We start from the raw sequence: 15,738 nt of genomic DNA, 5'->3' as shown, positions 1-15,738 counted from the left end.
TGAACCAAGAGCTTGTAACACTCCAAAGAGAAAGGAAAACTTGAAATCGCATCATATGACCCCTTTAACATTAAAATCACAGGTGAGGCTTCAGGTTTTAGGCTAAGAACACCTATTTCTCATGATAAAATCACTGTAACGCTTGATTTCATCCTCACGTCTCCTGCTTTACCCATTTCGTTTGCTTGTGTTCCTCTTTTCCAGCCCCCTTTCCCATCTCTTGCTCTCTTTAAAGGGGTCATATGATGTTGCTAAAAAGAACAGTATTTGGTGTAATGAAATGTCCTAATACCTCAAGCGTGTGACGGAAATGTTACGCCCCTCACCATACTGTGATGCCCTGTCAGGCCGAAGCGACGATTCAAAAACATGAAAACCCATTATGACCCCTTTAATGCTTTCCATTTTTTTGCCAAGTACAGGAACGTAAGTCACTCACTCTCTCCAGTCTTTTAAATTCTTTCTCTCTCTCTCGTCCCCTCCCCCTCTGTCTTCTGCTGGTCTCTTCTGATCTGTTCTGCTCTCCCTCCCCCTCTTGCTGCAGTGTTACTGCTAATGTATATTAGCATCACTGCAGTCCTCCACTGCTCATCCCTCTCGTTCTCTCCTTCTTTTACTCTCTCTCTCTCTCTCTCTCTCTCTCTCTCTCTCTCTCTCTCCTTCAGCTTCAATTTCCTGTTCAGTGCTAATAGTATTTTTACTTCTCAGTGTGTTGTCTTATTTTGCGCAGGTTTTGTGTGACATGCGTTCACACACACACATGCACATGCTCGGGTAATTATACCTTGTCTCCCTCACGCTGTGTGTCAGGATTTCTCATACTGCTCACATGATCTCTAAACCCTGTTTTTTCTTGCCTTTGTGCTCTTTTTCTGGTCGTATTTCTCACCTTCTCTTTGTGAGCCCCCCTTCCAAAAAATAGAAAGAAATAAATGCAGTAAAACGTCACCAGTGCTGCAAGAGCAGTTCTGGTGCCTGCTTTATACACACACACACGGCACAGTAAAACATTAACCCTATCAGTTCTTCAGCACCTTTTCTTTTAACTTTTGCATGTTTTTTTATATAGTCATGACATGCACATTTATATTCCTTATCATTTAATCAATATTTTCTTTATTTTTAATATTTTCCTTATATTATTCTTTAAAACCATCAAAACACAAAATTGGTGTAGAAACAATTTTCACTCTAAATTACACAACAAGTTACAAAGAATCAGCAAGTACCACATTGAATTAAACATAGAATGTTTAAGTAGAAAGACTAAAATAGTGTAAAACATACGTATGTACAACTTTTAAAAATATTTTTTACAGTGCATAATTATGTAAAATCTGATTCAGATGAAAGTCTGATTTTTTTAATGCATATTTTAAAAATACTTTACTGTGCCCAGTTGTTGTTTTCTCTACCCTTAACTCATTTGACATCATCTTTTCTTTTTGTTTGCCAAGTTTCAGTAACCCTTTCTCGTCTGAACGCTGCAGTACTGCTGCTGATATCAGCTCAGTTCAAACTTCGTGAGTCTGCATTTATTTTTTCTTCAACAAAAAGCTCGTGTTTTCTTCAAATTTTTGCTCAAATATCTTTCCCCTCGACCTCTGTGGCACCTTTTCTCACTTTTCCTCCATCATGCACATTCGCTTATCTCACTTTTTTTATTGTTTTCTTTCATAATCCCACCTCTGGGACCATTTAAATATCACATTATTTCATTAACATGCTCTCTAAGTCATATTTATGCACCTGAACAGCCTTAAACTCACTATTTTTATGGTGAATTACATGCATTAATCTGAAAGCTCTGCAACAAAATCACTTTTATTCTGTTTTATTCTTCCTAGTTTTTTATAAGGACAAGTACAATATTTTAACTTCAGACTCTCTTTTGGATGCCCATGAATTTAAATAATATAACTAGTCAGAGGTTCAAACAGATCTTCTGTTTAAAGTTTAAAAACAAGTTAACTACGCTGTAGAAACTGATTTTGCAAAGTTGCAAATAAAACAAAGATTATTGGAGCGTTTGACAAAAAAAATGCTTTTCTTTAAGATTTCATGTTTAATTCAATGTGATACTTGACAATGTAATTGTGAAATTTACTAGCAATTTCTAAGTTTCTATACCAATTTATTTTCAGTGTAGTGTGCATTACTTAATGCTGATGCTATTATACTATATTAAGCATACTAAACTTACCAAAACAGTATATTCTAAATATCAACACCACAACTAGACTGAAAGAGTTTTTCCATTGCAGTCTTTGCATACAGTTGCTATAAGTGAATAAAGTCTTACCTTTAAAATTTTCAACCTCTTTCTTGACTTTCTTTCTATCTTCCTCTTGCTCAAGCTGTCTAAATGCAGTTCTGCGAGGGTTGACTAACTTTCTCCAGACTGCCTAAAAAAAAAAAATAGAATAGACAGAAAGGAAAGTGACAGAAAATGGAGGAAATGAGTTTCAAGCTGACAAAAAGTGTTAAAACAAAATGATAAAACAGGAAAAATGGATAAAAAGAGGCAAAAAGACTGATGGAAGAGGAAAAAAGCGAAATGAATGCTTGCGAAATGAAATGAAGGGGGAATAGGCTTAAAGGAGGTGATGTACAGTAGTAGAAAAGAGAAAAGTAAGTGATGCTGGACTCTAGAGTCGTTCTCAGTGAATTGCGATTCCTTAATGCGGAATTGGAGAGCAAGGGATGGGTTTGGGTGGAGGGGGGGGTTAGGGTTGATGGAAGAGAGGAGGAGAAAAGGTAAGGGGGGGACAAACAGAGACGGGATAGGATCAGAAAAAGAGCAAAATGGAATGAAGTAGCCTAATACTTTAAAAGCAACTAAATCAGAAGCATTTCAAACAGGGCTCTTTTCTACAGTAACACACAGATGAAAGGGAGAGAAGAAATGAGCGGATGCACAAAGTCAGGTTTTTACTGCAGCAAAACTGCACTGTTCTCTCCAAACCTCTCTCGCCCTCTCTCTCTCTCTCTCTCTCTCTCTCCCTCCACCCCCTCCTGCTCTGTGACGCTGAGCTACAGTTCTGTACTGCTGTGTGTGCATAATGAGCACCTTTCTATCTCTCTCTGTCTCTCTTTCTCACTTCTGTTCCCCCATGAAGCTGCAGTGAAGCTCTTGACTTATTAACTGCTTCATTTAAAGAGAAAGAGAGACTGAGGGAAAGAGAGACAGATAGAATTTTAATCACTCGCAATAGTCTCTCACCCTCAGTTGCATCTTGCAGTGGCATTGCTTCATGATTTGCGGACCAAAGGACATTTGAAAGCAATACGCCTGATTGAGAGATTGATATAGTATCTGTAGTTGACGTGCACAGGCTATTGATGCTGTTACATTCAATTATATATTAAATACATCTTAATTTTCATGCATTGACTTTCAACATGTTAAAATCACATTTTTTTGCAGTTTAAATGCTATTTTGTGATTTTTGATGCGTTGAGACGAAATAATGCATAATTGTTTGATTGCCAGTTATATAATGCTCAAATGCTTGCATTCTGTTGTCTAGTAGCTCTTCTTTGTTTTTCTCACATAATAATCGCTTCTGCTTGCATTATTGTAATTTGCAAGCTGCATTAGATAAAAGCATCGTCTAGACCAGGGGTAGGCAAGTTCGGTCGTAGAGAGCCGCAGTACTGCGGCTCTCTAGGACCGAACTTGCCTACCCCTGGTCTAGACGAATAAATGTTAATCTCATTTCGGATAACTTGTGTTAAGGGACTATTGATCTTATGATCCTGTTGTTTATTGTGTCCTGTGTGTTCAAAATGATTTCAAAACCCTTTTTTAATCCACCAAACGGTTCCATAACAGTGATATGTGATATGCTTTGATCATTTTGGAGATGACTAGTTGACACAAAATACTCTTGGGAAGTCCTGCAGTTTGAGATGCCACCTCTAAAACTATTTTAAACAGCCGTATTTTATAAGTATTATGCATATGCAGCTTGTATATTAATTCAGGGACTGCACGTAATAGTAATATTTGAAGGGAAAAGGTGATTAAATACTGTACATGACCTTCTCTCTTAAAATAAAAGCTTCTTTACTGGCATTGATGGTTCAGTGAAGAACCTTCATCCAAGAATCTTTATAGTGAAAGAAGGTTCTTTAGATGATTCAAATGTTCTTCACATTAAGAAAAAATGGTTGTTTTAAGAACTGCTCACTCTGAAAGGTTCTTTTTGGGAACCTAAAATGGTTCTTCTCTAGCATAACTGCAAACACCCCCTTTTGGAAGCTTTATCTTGAAGAGTGTATGACATCCATGCATTGAAACTCTTGATGCTGATGTCATACTGATGTTTAACATGCGTCAATCACACGCACGCATGAAGCAACTTTAGCCAAAAACATGCAAGGTCACATGGCAACCTTTATATCACTGCAGTATTTTTGGCATATCAATAGCGGGACCCCTGTATGATGTGTAAGATCCCCTCCATTTTTACCTGTACTAAACATCTCCCCTCTTTCTCTCCCCCCTCCCTCCTGTCCCCCCGCAGACCGCTCCTCTCTCCTCCCCTCTCCGTTTTTTCTCCTCCTCTTCCTTCCCTATGCTCAGTTCGGTGTGTGTCTCCTCATTCAAAGGGCGCAAGGGTGGGAACAAGTCGTCCAACAAAGCATGTTACAGCGCCGACATGACTTGCCCGTCGGAAAGCGAGAAAATCGTCATCAACTGCGGCGGCGTGAGGCACGAGACGTACCGGAGCACCCTGAAGACGCTGCCCGGGACGCGTCTGTCGTGGCTCACTGAGCCGGACGCCTTCAGCAACTTCGACTACGACCCGAAGTCCGACGAGTTCTTCTTCGACCGGCACCCGTCCGTCTTCTCGTTCATCCTCAACTACTACCGGACGGGCAAGTTGCACTGCCCCAACGACGTGTGCGGCCCGCTGTTCGAGGAAGAGCTCGCCTTCTGGGGCATCGACGAGACCGACGTGGAGGCGTGCTGCTGGATGAACTACCGGCAGCACCGGGACGCGGAGGAGGCGCTGGACAGCTTCGAGACGCCCGAGCCGGAGGTGCCGGAGGACGACCCGGCGCTCGCGGGGGACGGAGACCTGAAGCGGCTCTGCCTGCAGGAGGACGGCAGGAAAGTGGGCTGGTGGCGCGTGTGGCAACCCCGGATCTGGGCGCTCTTAGAGGACCCCTATTCGTCCAAATACGCGCGGGTGAGTGTTCAGCACCTCTTTACGCATGGACAGCTCCTCACGGCGTGTGCGGCCCGCTGTGCGAGGAGGAGCTCGCCTTCTGGGGCATCGACGAGACCGACGTGGAGGCGTGCTGCTGGATGAACTACCGGCAGCACCGGGACGCGGAGGAGGCGCTGGACAGCTTCGAGACGCCCGAGCCGGAGGTGACGGACGACGACCCGGCGCTCGCGGGGGACGGAGACCTGAAGCGGCTCTGCCTGCAGGAGGACGGCAGGAAAGTGGGCTGGTGGCGCGTGTGGCAACCCCGGATCTGGGCGCTCTTAGAGGACCCCTATTCGTCCAAATACGCGCGGGTGAGTGTTCAGCACCTCTTTACGCATGGACAGCTCCTCAGTCTAGCGCTTCGGTAACTTACTTTAACCCGTGGTGGTGGGCTGATCGTTGAAACCATTAACTTAGAACCTGATTCGAGACCCTTATTCTTCAAAGTACTGTACGCATGGACTAGTTTGGCTGAAAGGTTTTAGGTTCAAACCCCAGATGCCCTTGAGTTTGAGCGTAATGATTTAGAAAATCTAGGCACTTTTTCGAATGGACAAATCTATAGTAGGCTATATATTCTTTTGTTACGCACTACCTTTATTGTTTGCAAAATGATAATGAAACTTTAACGTTTGCATAAAAAATAAACATTTTACATTTTAAAACCTGGACATTTTGAATGTTCAAAAACATATTTATAACCTAATGTGAACGTTATTAAAACAGAACATACTTTTATCTGGGTTAACATAAGGGGATGTAGCCTTGTAGTAAAATAACTTGGTTGGAATCTGAAAGGTTTTGGGTTTAAATCCCAGATTGTGCCCTTGAGTTTGAACGTACTGATTTAGAAAACCTAGACAATTCTTCGAATTTTCAAATCCATACTGTTAACCCACTGAACTAACTTACATTTCCCAGTTTCCCAGCTAACAGGGAACATTCTTATAACGGTCTGGTAAGGTTCTTTCAAAGTTTTGAACGAACATTCATTCAGTAATATTAACATATAATGTTCATTCAAAGTTATCTTTTTTTAATGACATTCTCAAAACATTAGCACAAAAATGTATGCATCATTAAAGGAACATTTTCTCTGAAACAGTTTTATTTGGATGTTCATCTAACATTTTTTTTTAAGTTACTTGTTTCAAAACATTCAGAGAACATTCAAAAGTAACTTTCCCATAATGTTTGCATTATGATAAAATGTAACATTCCCTTAATGTTTTTGCTAACATTCGCCTAAGAAAAAACTTTTAAAAATAAAAAAAACATTAAAAAGGAACATTTTGAATGTTCAAAGAACATTCATAAATGTCTTGTTTGGAAAAGTTGAAACTGAAAGATTATAGGTGCAAACGGCACAAGCATTGATCAAAAATCATTTTGTCCTTTGAATAAAACATCTAACCTCAGGCAATTAGTGTACTGTAAGTAACTTTGGATGGAAGCATCAACTAAATGAGTAATTAGTAAATCTGTGCAGTCTCCTTCCTTCACAAGGTGTGCTGAAAACGTACCTGATTGTGATCACAGCTCCTTGGTTTATACCTCAGTAATCTCAAATTGCTGCTAGTTAGTAGGATATAAGATGAAAGTTAGTTGGTTGAAACCTCTGAAGGGTTGTTCTCTTGTACATTTCAGATTGTTTTTACTTAATTAGTAAATCCAGATGCTCTCTATTCCTCAGAATATGCATTGGTGAGTGTGTGTAACTTCGTCGTTTAACCTACTGTAACGTGATTCAGCCTAGTGGTTAAAATCTGGGTTGGTAATTGAAAGTTTGTAGCCATGAGCGTTGAACCATCATTGTGCCCTTGAGCAAAGATATGTCATTTAATAGATGTACAGTAAGTGGCTTTGGATGAAAGTGTCAGATAAATGACTAATGAGTAAGTAATTGTGTTTGGGAGTACTTAAAGATCTGAGCTAATAATTGAAAAGTTGGTACAGGTCACATTAGATGAGTAATTAGTGCAGTAACGGATGTTTGCAGTTCATCCTTCATCCTCAGACTGTTGCAGTGAGTGGATAAAGTTGCACGATTGCAGTTATCAGTCAAAGTGAAATCAGCACTGCCAGTGGATATTCCCCCAGAATCACACACTGCACCACCATAAACACCAGCCTCATATTTATGTGTGTAATTGCATGTTATAGTGTGCCATTATGCACACGCTCTTTGTTTCAACTGTTTTAAATTGTTGCACCAACCACAAAACCGTTACTGCATTTATAGCCCATAAACCCTCTGCTCTTATTAATCTTTAATGCTTCCGATGCCCGACGCAGCAAACACAGACGCTTGTTTCTTAATCGCGTCCTTGGTAATTTTCATTTAAATGCGGGCTTGTGTTGTTTTGAGCTAATAACGGATGCTTACGTTCAATGTGATGCGATTATAACCACTGATATGGGAGCTGCTGCAGAGACAGGGTGCATTTGATTGATACTGCATGAATATAATAGACTATCACTCATATTTTTGCCCTGAGACATGGTCAAATATTTGAAAACAAATGCCCTAGTGTGTTCATACACGGTGTGGATGTATCAGATTCTGCTGAGGAAGTGACTCGAGGTTGTGTTACAGGAATTTTCTTTTTTGTATATATAGAAAATCTATGTCCCATTTATCCACGTTGACTCACATACAAGTCAGTTTATCAGCATATTTGCTGATTATTGCATGCTGTAGATTGTCTTTCATGTATTTTAGATGAAATTGAGATGCATGGCTAATTTAACATCTTATGTCATAGAGGAGCTCTCATCTTCCTAGTTGAAACCAGATATAATGTCCATAAAAGCAACATCTGTGTATATATTATACATATACATAGTATGTGTGTGTTTGTGTGTGCTAAATCCATCTGATTTAGACATGGCTTATACCTGGGGAATGCATCTCCATTGTCCAAATGTCACTGGCAGGTCAATATTTGCCACAGTTCATTCACCGTGTTGTCAGCCGGGGTTTACTGTATAGTTGTTGGCGTGTGCATGCAAGCATTAACATGCATGTAGTCGCATATAGTACACACAATCTTAAGTGGTCGAATGAAGGTTTTTTAATGTCCATTGCCGAGAGAGCAGGGCGACCGATGTAGATATACTGTATGGAATGCAGTTGTATTATAAGATGCTCAATTTAAATGACTTATTTTGGGCTTTATTCATAAAAATAAGGACAACAAATTTCTGAGTAAATTATTTCTAAATCCATTCATACATACTGTTTAAAAGTTGTTTTCTTTAATTTTTTTCTGAAAGAAATTAACACTTTCGTTCATCAAGGATGCATTAAATTGATCAAAAATGACAGTAAAGACATGTATAATGTTACAAAAGATTTCTATTTCAAATAAATGCTGTTCTTTTTAATGTTCTATTCATCAAAGAATGCTTGTATCACATGATGCATCACAGAAAAAAAAGTATCACAGTTTCCACAAAATATGAAGCAGCATGACTGTTTTCAAAATTGTTAATAATCAGAAATGTTTTTTGATCACAGGAATAAATCACATTTTAAAGTTATTTTCAAAAAGAAAAGTTATTTTGAATTGTAATATTTCACAATATTACTATTTTAGACTTCTTTTGAGAACATAACAAAACTTTTATACAGTAATATAAATTGAAACTGAATTTTCAGTGCAACAATTTAGGTAACAGTTTTATGTACAATTTAGACATTACTTTTGCTCATGTTTCATGAATATTTTACAAAATGTATTTTATTCAAAATTAATTTATTACATTTATTTTTGTAATTTTATTTATTAAACATGTAATTGTTTATGAAAACAATGTAACACATTTCTGAGTAAATCATTCTTCAATTTATTCATACATAAATTGAATTCCATTGAACTGAATTGAATTGACTCAATATTTACTCAAAATTCAGAAAAAAAATCTTTGTGCTAAAATATCTGCCAAATTATTTCAGTTTAGTGGCAGTAAATAAGATACACTTTTTCAAACTTATTCATAAAAATAAGAAGAACAAATTTTCGGTAAATCACTGATAAAACCATTCCTGCATAAACTATGCTGTTTACATTTAATTACATGCACCAATTTACATAATGATTTTGTCTGTGATTTACGCAGAAATTCATACTGCTCATGTTTCACAAATAATGCTTATTTGTTTTACCATATTTATGCAAAACTCTCAAAAAAAAATTGAAACTAAAGATAATGCTCTGTCAAGTGCAAACACAGTTTCTCAGAAAGCATTTCAGCAGTGTGACTTTGCTCGGTTTCTCTCCGGTCATGCATTAGGACATGACAGCGCTCTGTAACCTACACTCAAATCTAGGAGGACTAGACAAGACAAAGAGACATGCTTGTAAAAAAAAGAGGCAGAGGAAGGATTCAGATGTGAATGGAAGGATATTGTTGGCATGATTTAAAGCTGCTCGCTATAGATTCATGGGACGGGTGAAGTGTGAAACATTTATGAGCCAAGTGATAATCTGCATGTTATTCACACCAACAGCAGTCCAACACACATGAAGCTTGAACACACACTTACGCGCAACACTGCCGCAATACTGCTCACTAGCAGCCCGAGCTGTGCACTAGAGCAAGACATGAACGAGAGAGGGTCAGATGTAAGGAATATGAAGGGAAAAAAAGTGTGCTGGAGGAAGCAGAGCCGTGAGAGATTGAAGGAGATGGACATTTGAGAGGGGGAGTGGCTGGAAATGAGAGCATGGGGGTTGAGGAATGCTTTATGGATTCATTTTAACATCTTCAATTATGACTAAAGGCACCGGATGCCTTCCTCCCCCACTTCTGTGGTCTATTGATTGATCGTTTATCGATCGCTTGGATCTTTGTCTCACTGAAGGCATGCGATCTGCGCACCGGATGCCTTCCTCCCCCACTTCTGTGGTCTATTGATTGATCGATTATCGATCGCTTGGATCTTTGTCTCACTGAAGGCATGCGATCTGCGCACACACACACACACACACACGTTCAGCTGACTGCACTGTAATACTGTTCACTGGCACGTGACTCTTCTGAAGGTTATTGAGAACTAATCCTCTAATGTATGCATCATAAATGACCACACAGAGATCAATACTTATCCCGTAAACATTTACATTGATGCTTAAGAGTAATTTCAATCGTTTTCTCTTTATCTATATCCAGTGTTGAGAAGGTTACTTTGGAAATGTAATAGGTTACAGATTACAAGTTACCCTAATGTAATAAGTAGTGTAACCATTTCAATGACTTTATTCATATAACTGATTACATTTGATTACTTTTCTAAATTTGTACTATTACTGTCAGACTTTCAAAATCCTTCACCTCTTGAAATACGATTATAATAATTAAATTTTAAAGCACAGCCACCATAAAATCAGACTTTAGCACCTCTTTTTACTTTGAGACCATTCTGAGGTTAAATATAGATTTAAAATCATATCAAGAAATGGTAAATAATAATACCTTTTGTAATCTGTAATTTAATTACACTTTTTTTTCTCAGTAACTGTAACAGATTACAGTTACATTTATTTTGTAATTAAATTATGTAATGCCATTACATATAACTTTATTCCCCAACAAGTTTTGATAAGTGTATTACTATTTTGTGACTTAAGTTCTGTGGTCCTTTATATTCATTCTTGGAAGGACTTTGTTTTATTGAAAGCTATGGGAGCATGTTTCTGTCACAGAACAGGGAAAAAAATGTAATTGCGACTTTTTAATTCAGACTTTGTTTTTCGCAATTCTCAGGAAAAAGTCAGAATTGCGAAATAGAAACACAAAATTGCAAATCTGCCTTTTTTTCTCACAACTGCAAGCTTATATCTCACAATTCAGACTTTTTTTCTCAGATTTGTGAGTTTAAATCTTGCAATCCTGAGTTTATATCTCTTCTTTTTTCTCAGAGCTGTGAGAAAAAAAGTCAGAATTGTGAGAAACAAACTCAGAATTGCCAGGAAAAAGTCTGAATTGTGAGTTAAATAGTCGCAATTACCTTTTTATTTTTAATTCATGGTGGTAATGGGCTTCTATAGAAAGCACAGTGGATAGGTTACATGCATTGTATTCCAAAACGTATTTGGACACTTAAAGCGATAGTTCACTCAAAAAATGTATTTATTTTTTTCCCATCATTAACTCACCCTCATGTCATTTCAAACCTGTATGACTCTCTTCTGCAGAGCTAATCATATTTTGAAAATCGTCAGTAGAGCCTAGTGTTATTTCACTTGTATGGACAAAAAGGATTCTTTTGTATTCTACAGAAAAGGAATTTTCTCTTTTGGGTGAACTGTCCCTTTAAGACACAATTACATGTGTGAATGCCATTGCATTAGATAAAACACCAGTGGATAAAGGAAATTGGCTTTAGTGAAGAGAAAAGCTTGTGCACCAGATGCCACTTTATTTTATTATCTAATGCACTGACATTCAGGCATTTTAAGTGTGACTTAAATTTCCAAATACTTTTTTGTTTCAGCTGTAATTTAGTGAGGAAGAACTGGTTGTTTTTAAAGTAAAGTAAAGAGCGACATGCACACAGCACTGTGAATGCAGATCGCAGGCAGCGTGTGAAAAAGGTACAAACAAATCACATGATTATAGATATATAGATTATGTATAGATGTATATATAGTAAATTATATATATAGTATTTATTAGTAATTTGAATGGGCTTTTATTTGTGTTTTCATTTTTTTTGTTTTTTTACACATACTGGAAATAAGGATACTTATGCACAGCAGGGGTAATGGTTTCTGCTCATTTATTCAGAAAAAAGTCTAAAATGCTTTGAAATTTGGCCATAAAAACATCCCTGATATTACCTGTGTTAATTAAATTTCAGTCACAATTGAGTTGAATAGAATTAAGCTTGAAATACAAGAAAACATAATAATAATAATAATAATAATAATAATAATAATAATAGTGATATTTAGTATACAGTAGTCAACATTTGAAGTGGATCAAAAGAGTTCATCAAAGGTGTTCTAAGACAAGAACGGGTATTGTTTTGGTTTTAGGACAACTTTGATGAAAGGTTTTGATCCATTTCAAATGTTGACTACTGTATATTGATGTTTTGAATTGGATTTTATAAAATATTGTTTTAAATTAAATGTTTTTTTTTTTTTACTTTTTTAATTTTAGTTTTAATAATTTTATTACTTCCACATCAACTTTTTCTGTTATTTCATTTTAATTTTAGTTAAAGATTTTTACGTGCTTTTTTAATATTTAGCTTTGTTTTTTTTATATAGATTTATCTATATAGCTTATATAGCTTTATTTAAATATAGCTTTATTTTATTTTTTTTCAGTCAGTTACCAAGGCAACATTTTTGTTGTTTTGTAAGTTTTTAATATAATATTTATATTTTATTTCAGATTTATTTCAAGGCAACAGTTTTACAGTTTTTTTGTAAAAGAAAGAAAAAAGGAAAAGGCAATAATAATAACATGGTGATTTCATCAGAACTGCATTATGACGTCACTAGACATGATTCTATAAGAACCGTTTTTTTTGTTTATTTGTTTTTTTCTGATTATGACATTTTAAACTTGTCGCTGCCCAACTTGCTTTATCCTGTCTTTTTACTCTGGTAACAAGGTCACGTCTAACAGTAATCTAGACTGGTCTCACATATATAACTAGTGTTTGGCATGGAGTCTGCTTCCATCAACAGTTCGCCGGCCACACGGTCCCGGAACACCTCCTCCCGCCGGGCCGAGCGTAACAACAGGGTGCCTGAGTCCCATGCATAGCAGTCCTGTTAAACAAACTGCTTTGGGCAGCTTTTCGTGACATTTGGCACTTTAGTCCAGGACTCTGTGTTTTAGCCTAGAGAATGAAGGGACATCAGAGCTCTGCTGACACATGTACACCTTTAACACAAACACTGCATTCTTGCATACTTGTGAATATTATTCAACACATACTGGATACAGCAGAGATAACACATATAGCAGAGATAATTGTAACATTTAATTAGTTTTTGCTCATTTATTCAGAAAATAAAGTCTAAAATACTATTAAGCTTGAAATGCATGAACACAAAATAAAAATAACAGCATAGTTTAGTCTTATTTATATACTATATATTCATATTTTGAATATATTTGTATTTTAAGTTTTCATTTAAATTTTTAAGTTGTAATTTTCAAAAATATTGTTTTAAATGAAGTGTTTTTAAGTATTTCTGTATAGCTTTAATTTACTTTTGATTTCACTCTTGTTTTACTTTTATTTGTGTTAGTTTTAGTAATTTTATTACTTTCACTTTAACTTATTTATTTAAGTTAGCTGCCAAGACAACATTTTAAAGTTTTTTTTTTTTATTTAAAATTTATAGTTTGCATTATTTTAGCTTTATTGCAATTAACAGGTCTAAAATGCTTTAGAATTTTGCTATTAAGATATAATTGACATTACCTGTTAATTAAATATAACATAGCGTTGAATGGAATTAAGCTTGAAGTACATGAACACAACAACTTTTGATGGTGAAATAACAGTATATATAACATATTAGTGGTATTTATATATTTTTATTCATATTTTGAAGTTGTATTTATTAAAAAATAGTTTTAAATTAAATGTTTTTTTTTTTTTTTTATATTTCTTTATAGCTTTATTTTTTATTTCAGTTTTAGTTTTAGTTTTAGCCAAGACAGCACTTCTAATTTTCTCTCTCTCTTTTTTTTTTTAAAACCTGTGTTAATTAAATGTCAATCATAATTGAGCTTTATAGAATTAAGCTCAAGTACATATTTAGTTTTAGCCAAGACAGCACTTCTAATTTTCTCTCTCTCTTTTTTTTTTAAAACCTGTGTTAATTAAATGTCAATCATAATTGAGCTTTATAGAATTAAGCTCAAGTACATGAGCAGGAAAACATTTTAATGGGAGTTAATAGTTGAAAATGATGCATGATTTGATTTATTGTAAATAAAAATACAACCCTATAATTCCTAAATTAATTGAAGACACTTTACTTGCTTTTTTAAACAAATATCCGTGTCTAGTGTAAATGAAACTGTCCGTTGTGCTTTCTATTTCTGGTCCGTCAGCTTTGAGTTTTGCACTAGTTTTCCAGACCATAAAACACTCAAATATTCATCAAACATGCATGCACAAACTCAAGCACATACATCAGCGCTTCACTCAGTTTTGCCGTGTTAAATCTATCATGGCGACTCCACTGCTCTACAAAGGCCATAACAGAGAAACACTTTAACAGAGAAAAGTGCCTACAAAGTTCATTTTGATTGATTTGATGTCAATTTTCACACTCCATTTTCTCCGAATCTCTATATAGTTGAGCCACACTCAACTGTCACAGGACAGATCATAGTTTAAAAGACCCATTTCCAGTTATAATTCGATTTTGACATAATGCATATAGATTTGCAGAGCAGTGCATCTCCCAGAGACAAAGAAATATCGTTCAAGCCATTTACAGTACTGTATGTAATGAATACAAACACAGAGGACAGAAGTGCCCATATGTTTGATGAGGGTTTATGTTGACCGTGTTCTGCTGATGCTGAAGGTGCGATGCATGAACAAACCAGGTAGCAAAGGGAGGCTGGTCGTCTACAGGAATTTGAGTTGAACTACAAGACAGAATGCAGAATTGCAAGTCCAATTTGAATGTAAGGAAATACAATTAAAATTAATTGACTGTAATTTCCAAATTTTGAATGTTGGCTTGACAAAGCCTTGTTTGAAAAGTTTGAAAAAAAAGTTTGAAGATTTAATTAAGAAGTAATTTGTTCTTGTTAATTAAACAAAAGCAGAACTAATTTCTGAGGAAAAAAATGGTTGCATTCAAAACTTAATGGATGCTGAAAATTCAGCTTTGCATCACAGGAATAAATTACATTTTAAAATATATTAAAATAGAAAACCGTTATTTTATTTGTTTTATTACATATATATGTAATAATATTTCACAAATTATTGTTTAAGTGTATTTTTGATCAAGTAAATCCAGCCTTTTACACATTAATACATTCATGAAATTTGAAATCCCTGAACAAGACAAAATAAGTATAAAATAATGTTTATTGCCTTGCATATTTTTTTCTTTCTTTTTTTATTAAATGAATTTTGAGTAAAATAAATTTGGTAAAAATGTTTACATTTTGTATCTGTGTAAATTGCAGGTAAAACTTACATAAATTGTTACACTGAAAATTCAACAGGGCAATATTAAGTCTCTTCTGCTCACCAAGACTGCATTTATTTCATTAAAAGTAAAAACAGTAATATTGTACAATATTAGTATAATTTAAAATAACTGTTTTCTATTGTAATTATTTTATTTGTTTTATTACATATATATGTAATAATATTTCACAAATTATTGTTTAAGTGTATTTTTGATCAAGTAAATCCAGCCTTTTACACATTAATAAATTCATGAAATTTGAAATCCCTGAACAAGACAAAATAAGTATAAAATAATGTTTATTGCCTTGCATCTTTTTTTCT

General features: G+C 35.6%; 1 protein-coding gene across 1 annotated transcript in view; it reads left to right on the top strand.

Annotated features, from left to right (window-relative positions):
• The window catches only part of LOC107677196 (potassium voltage-gated channel subfamily C member 1-like), a 58,035-nt gene that overhangs the window by 6,980 nt on the left and 35,317 nt on the right, over positions 1 to 15,738 (top strand). Inside the window, exon 2 of the mRNA XM_016472006.1 lies at positions 4,530 to 5,198. Within this exon, the coding sequence (XP_016327492.1) occupies positions 4,581 to 5,198 (618 nt within the window). The 5' untranslated portion in view covers positions 4,530 to 4,580. The remainder of the gene's footprint in view (positions 1 to 4,529; positions 5,199 to 15,738) is intronic.

Source organism: Sinocyclocheilus anshuiensis, unplaced genomic scaffold, assembly GCF_001515605.1.
Source record: "Sinocyclocheilus anshuiensis isolate Anshui unplaced genomic scaffold, SAMN03320099.WGS_v1.1 scaffold392, whole genome shotgun sequence".
NCBI classification, from domain to species: Eukaryota; Metazoa; Chordata; class Actinopteri; order Cypriniformes; family Cyprinidae; genus Sinocyclocheilus; species Sinocyclocheilus anshuiensis.
Note: the sequence above shows the minus strand (reverse complement) of the source record. Positions and strands in the feature narration are given on the sequence as shown.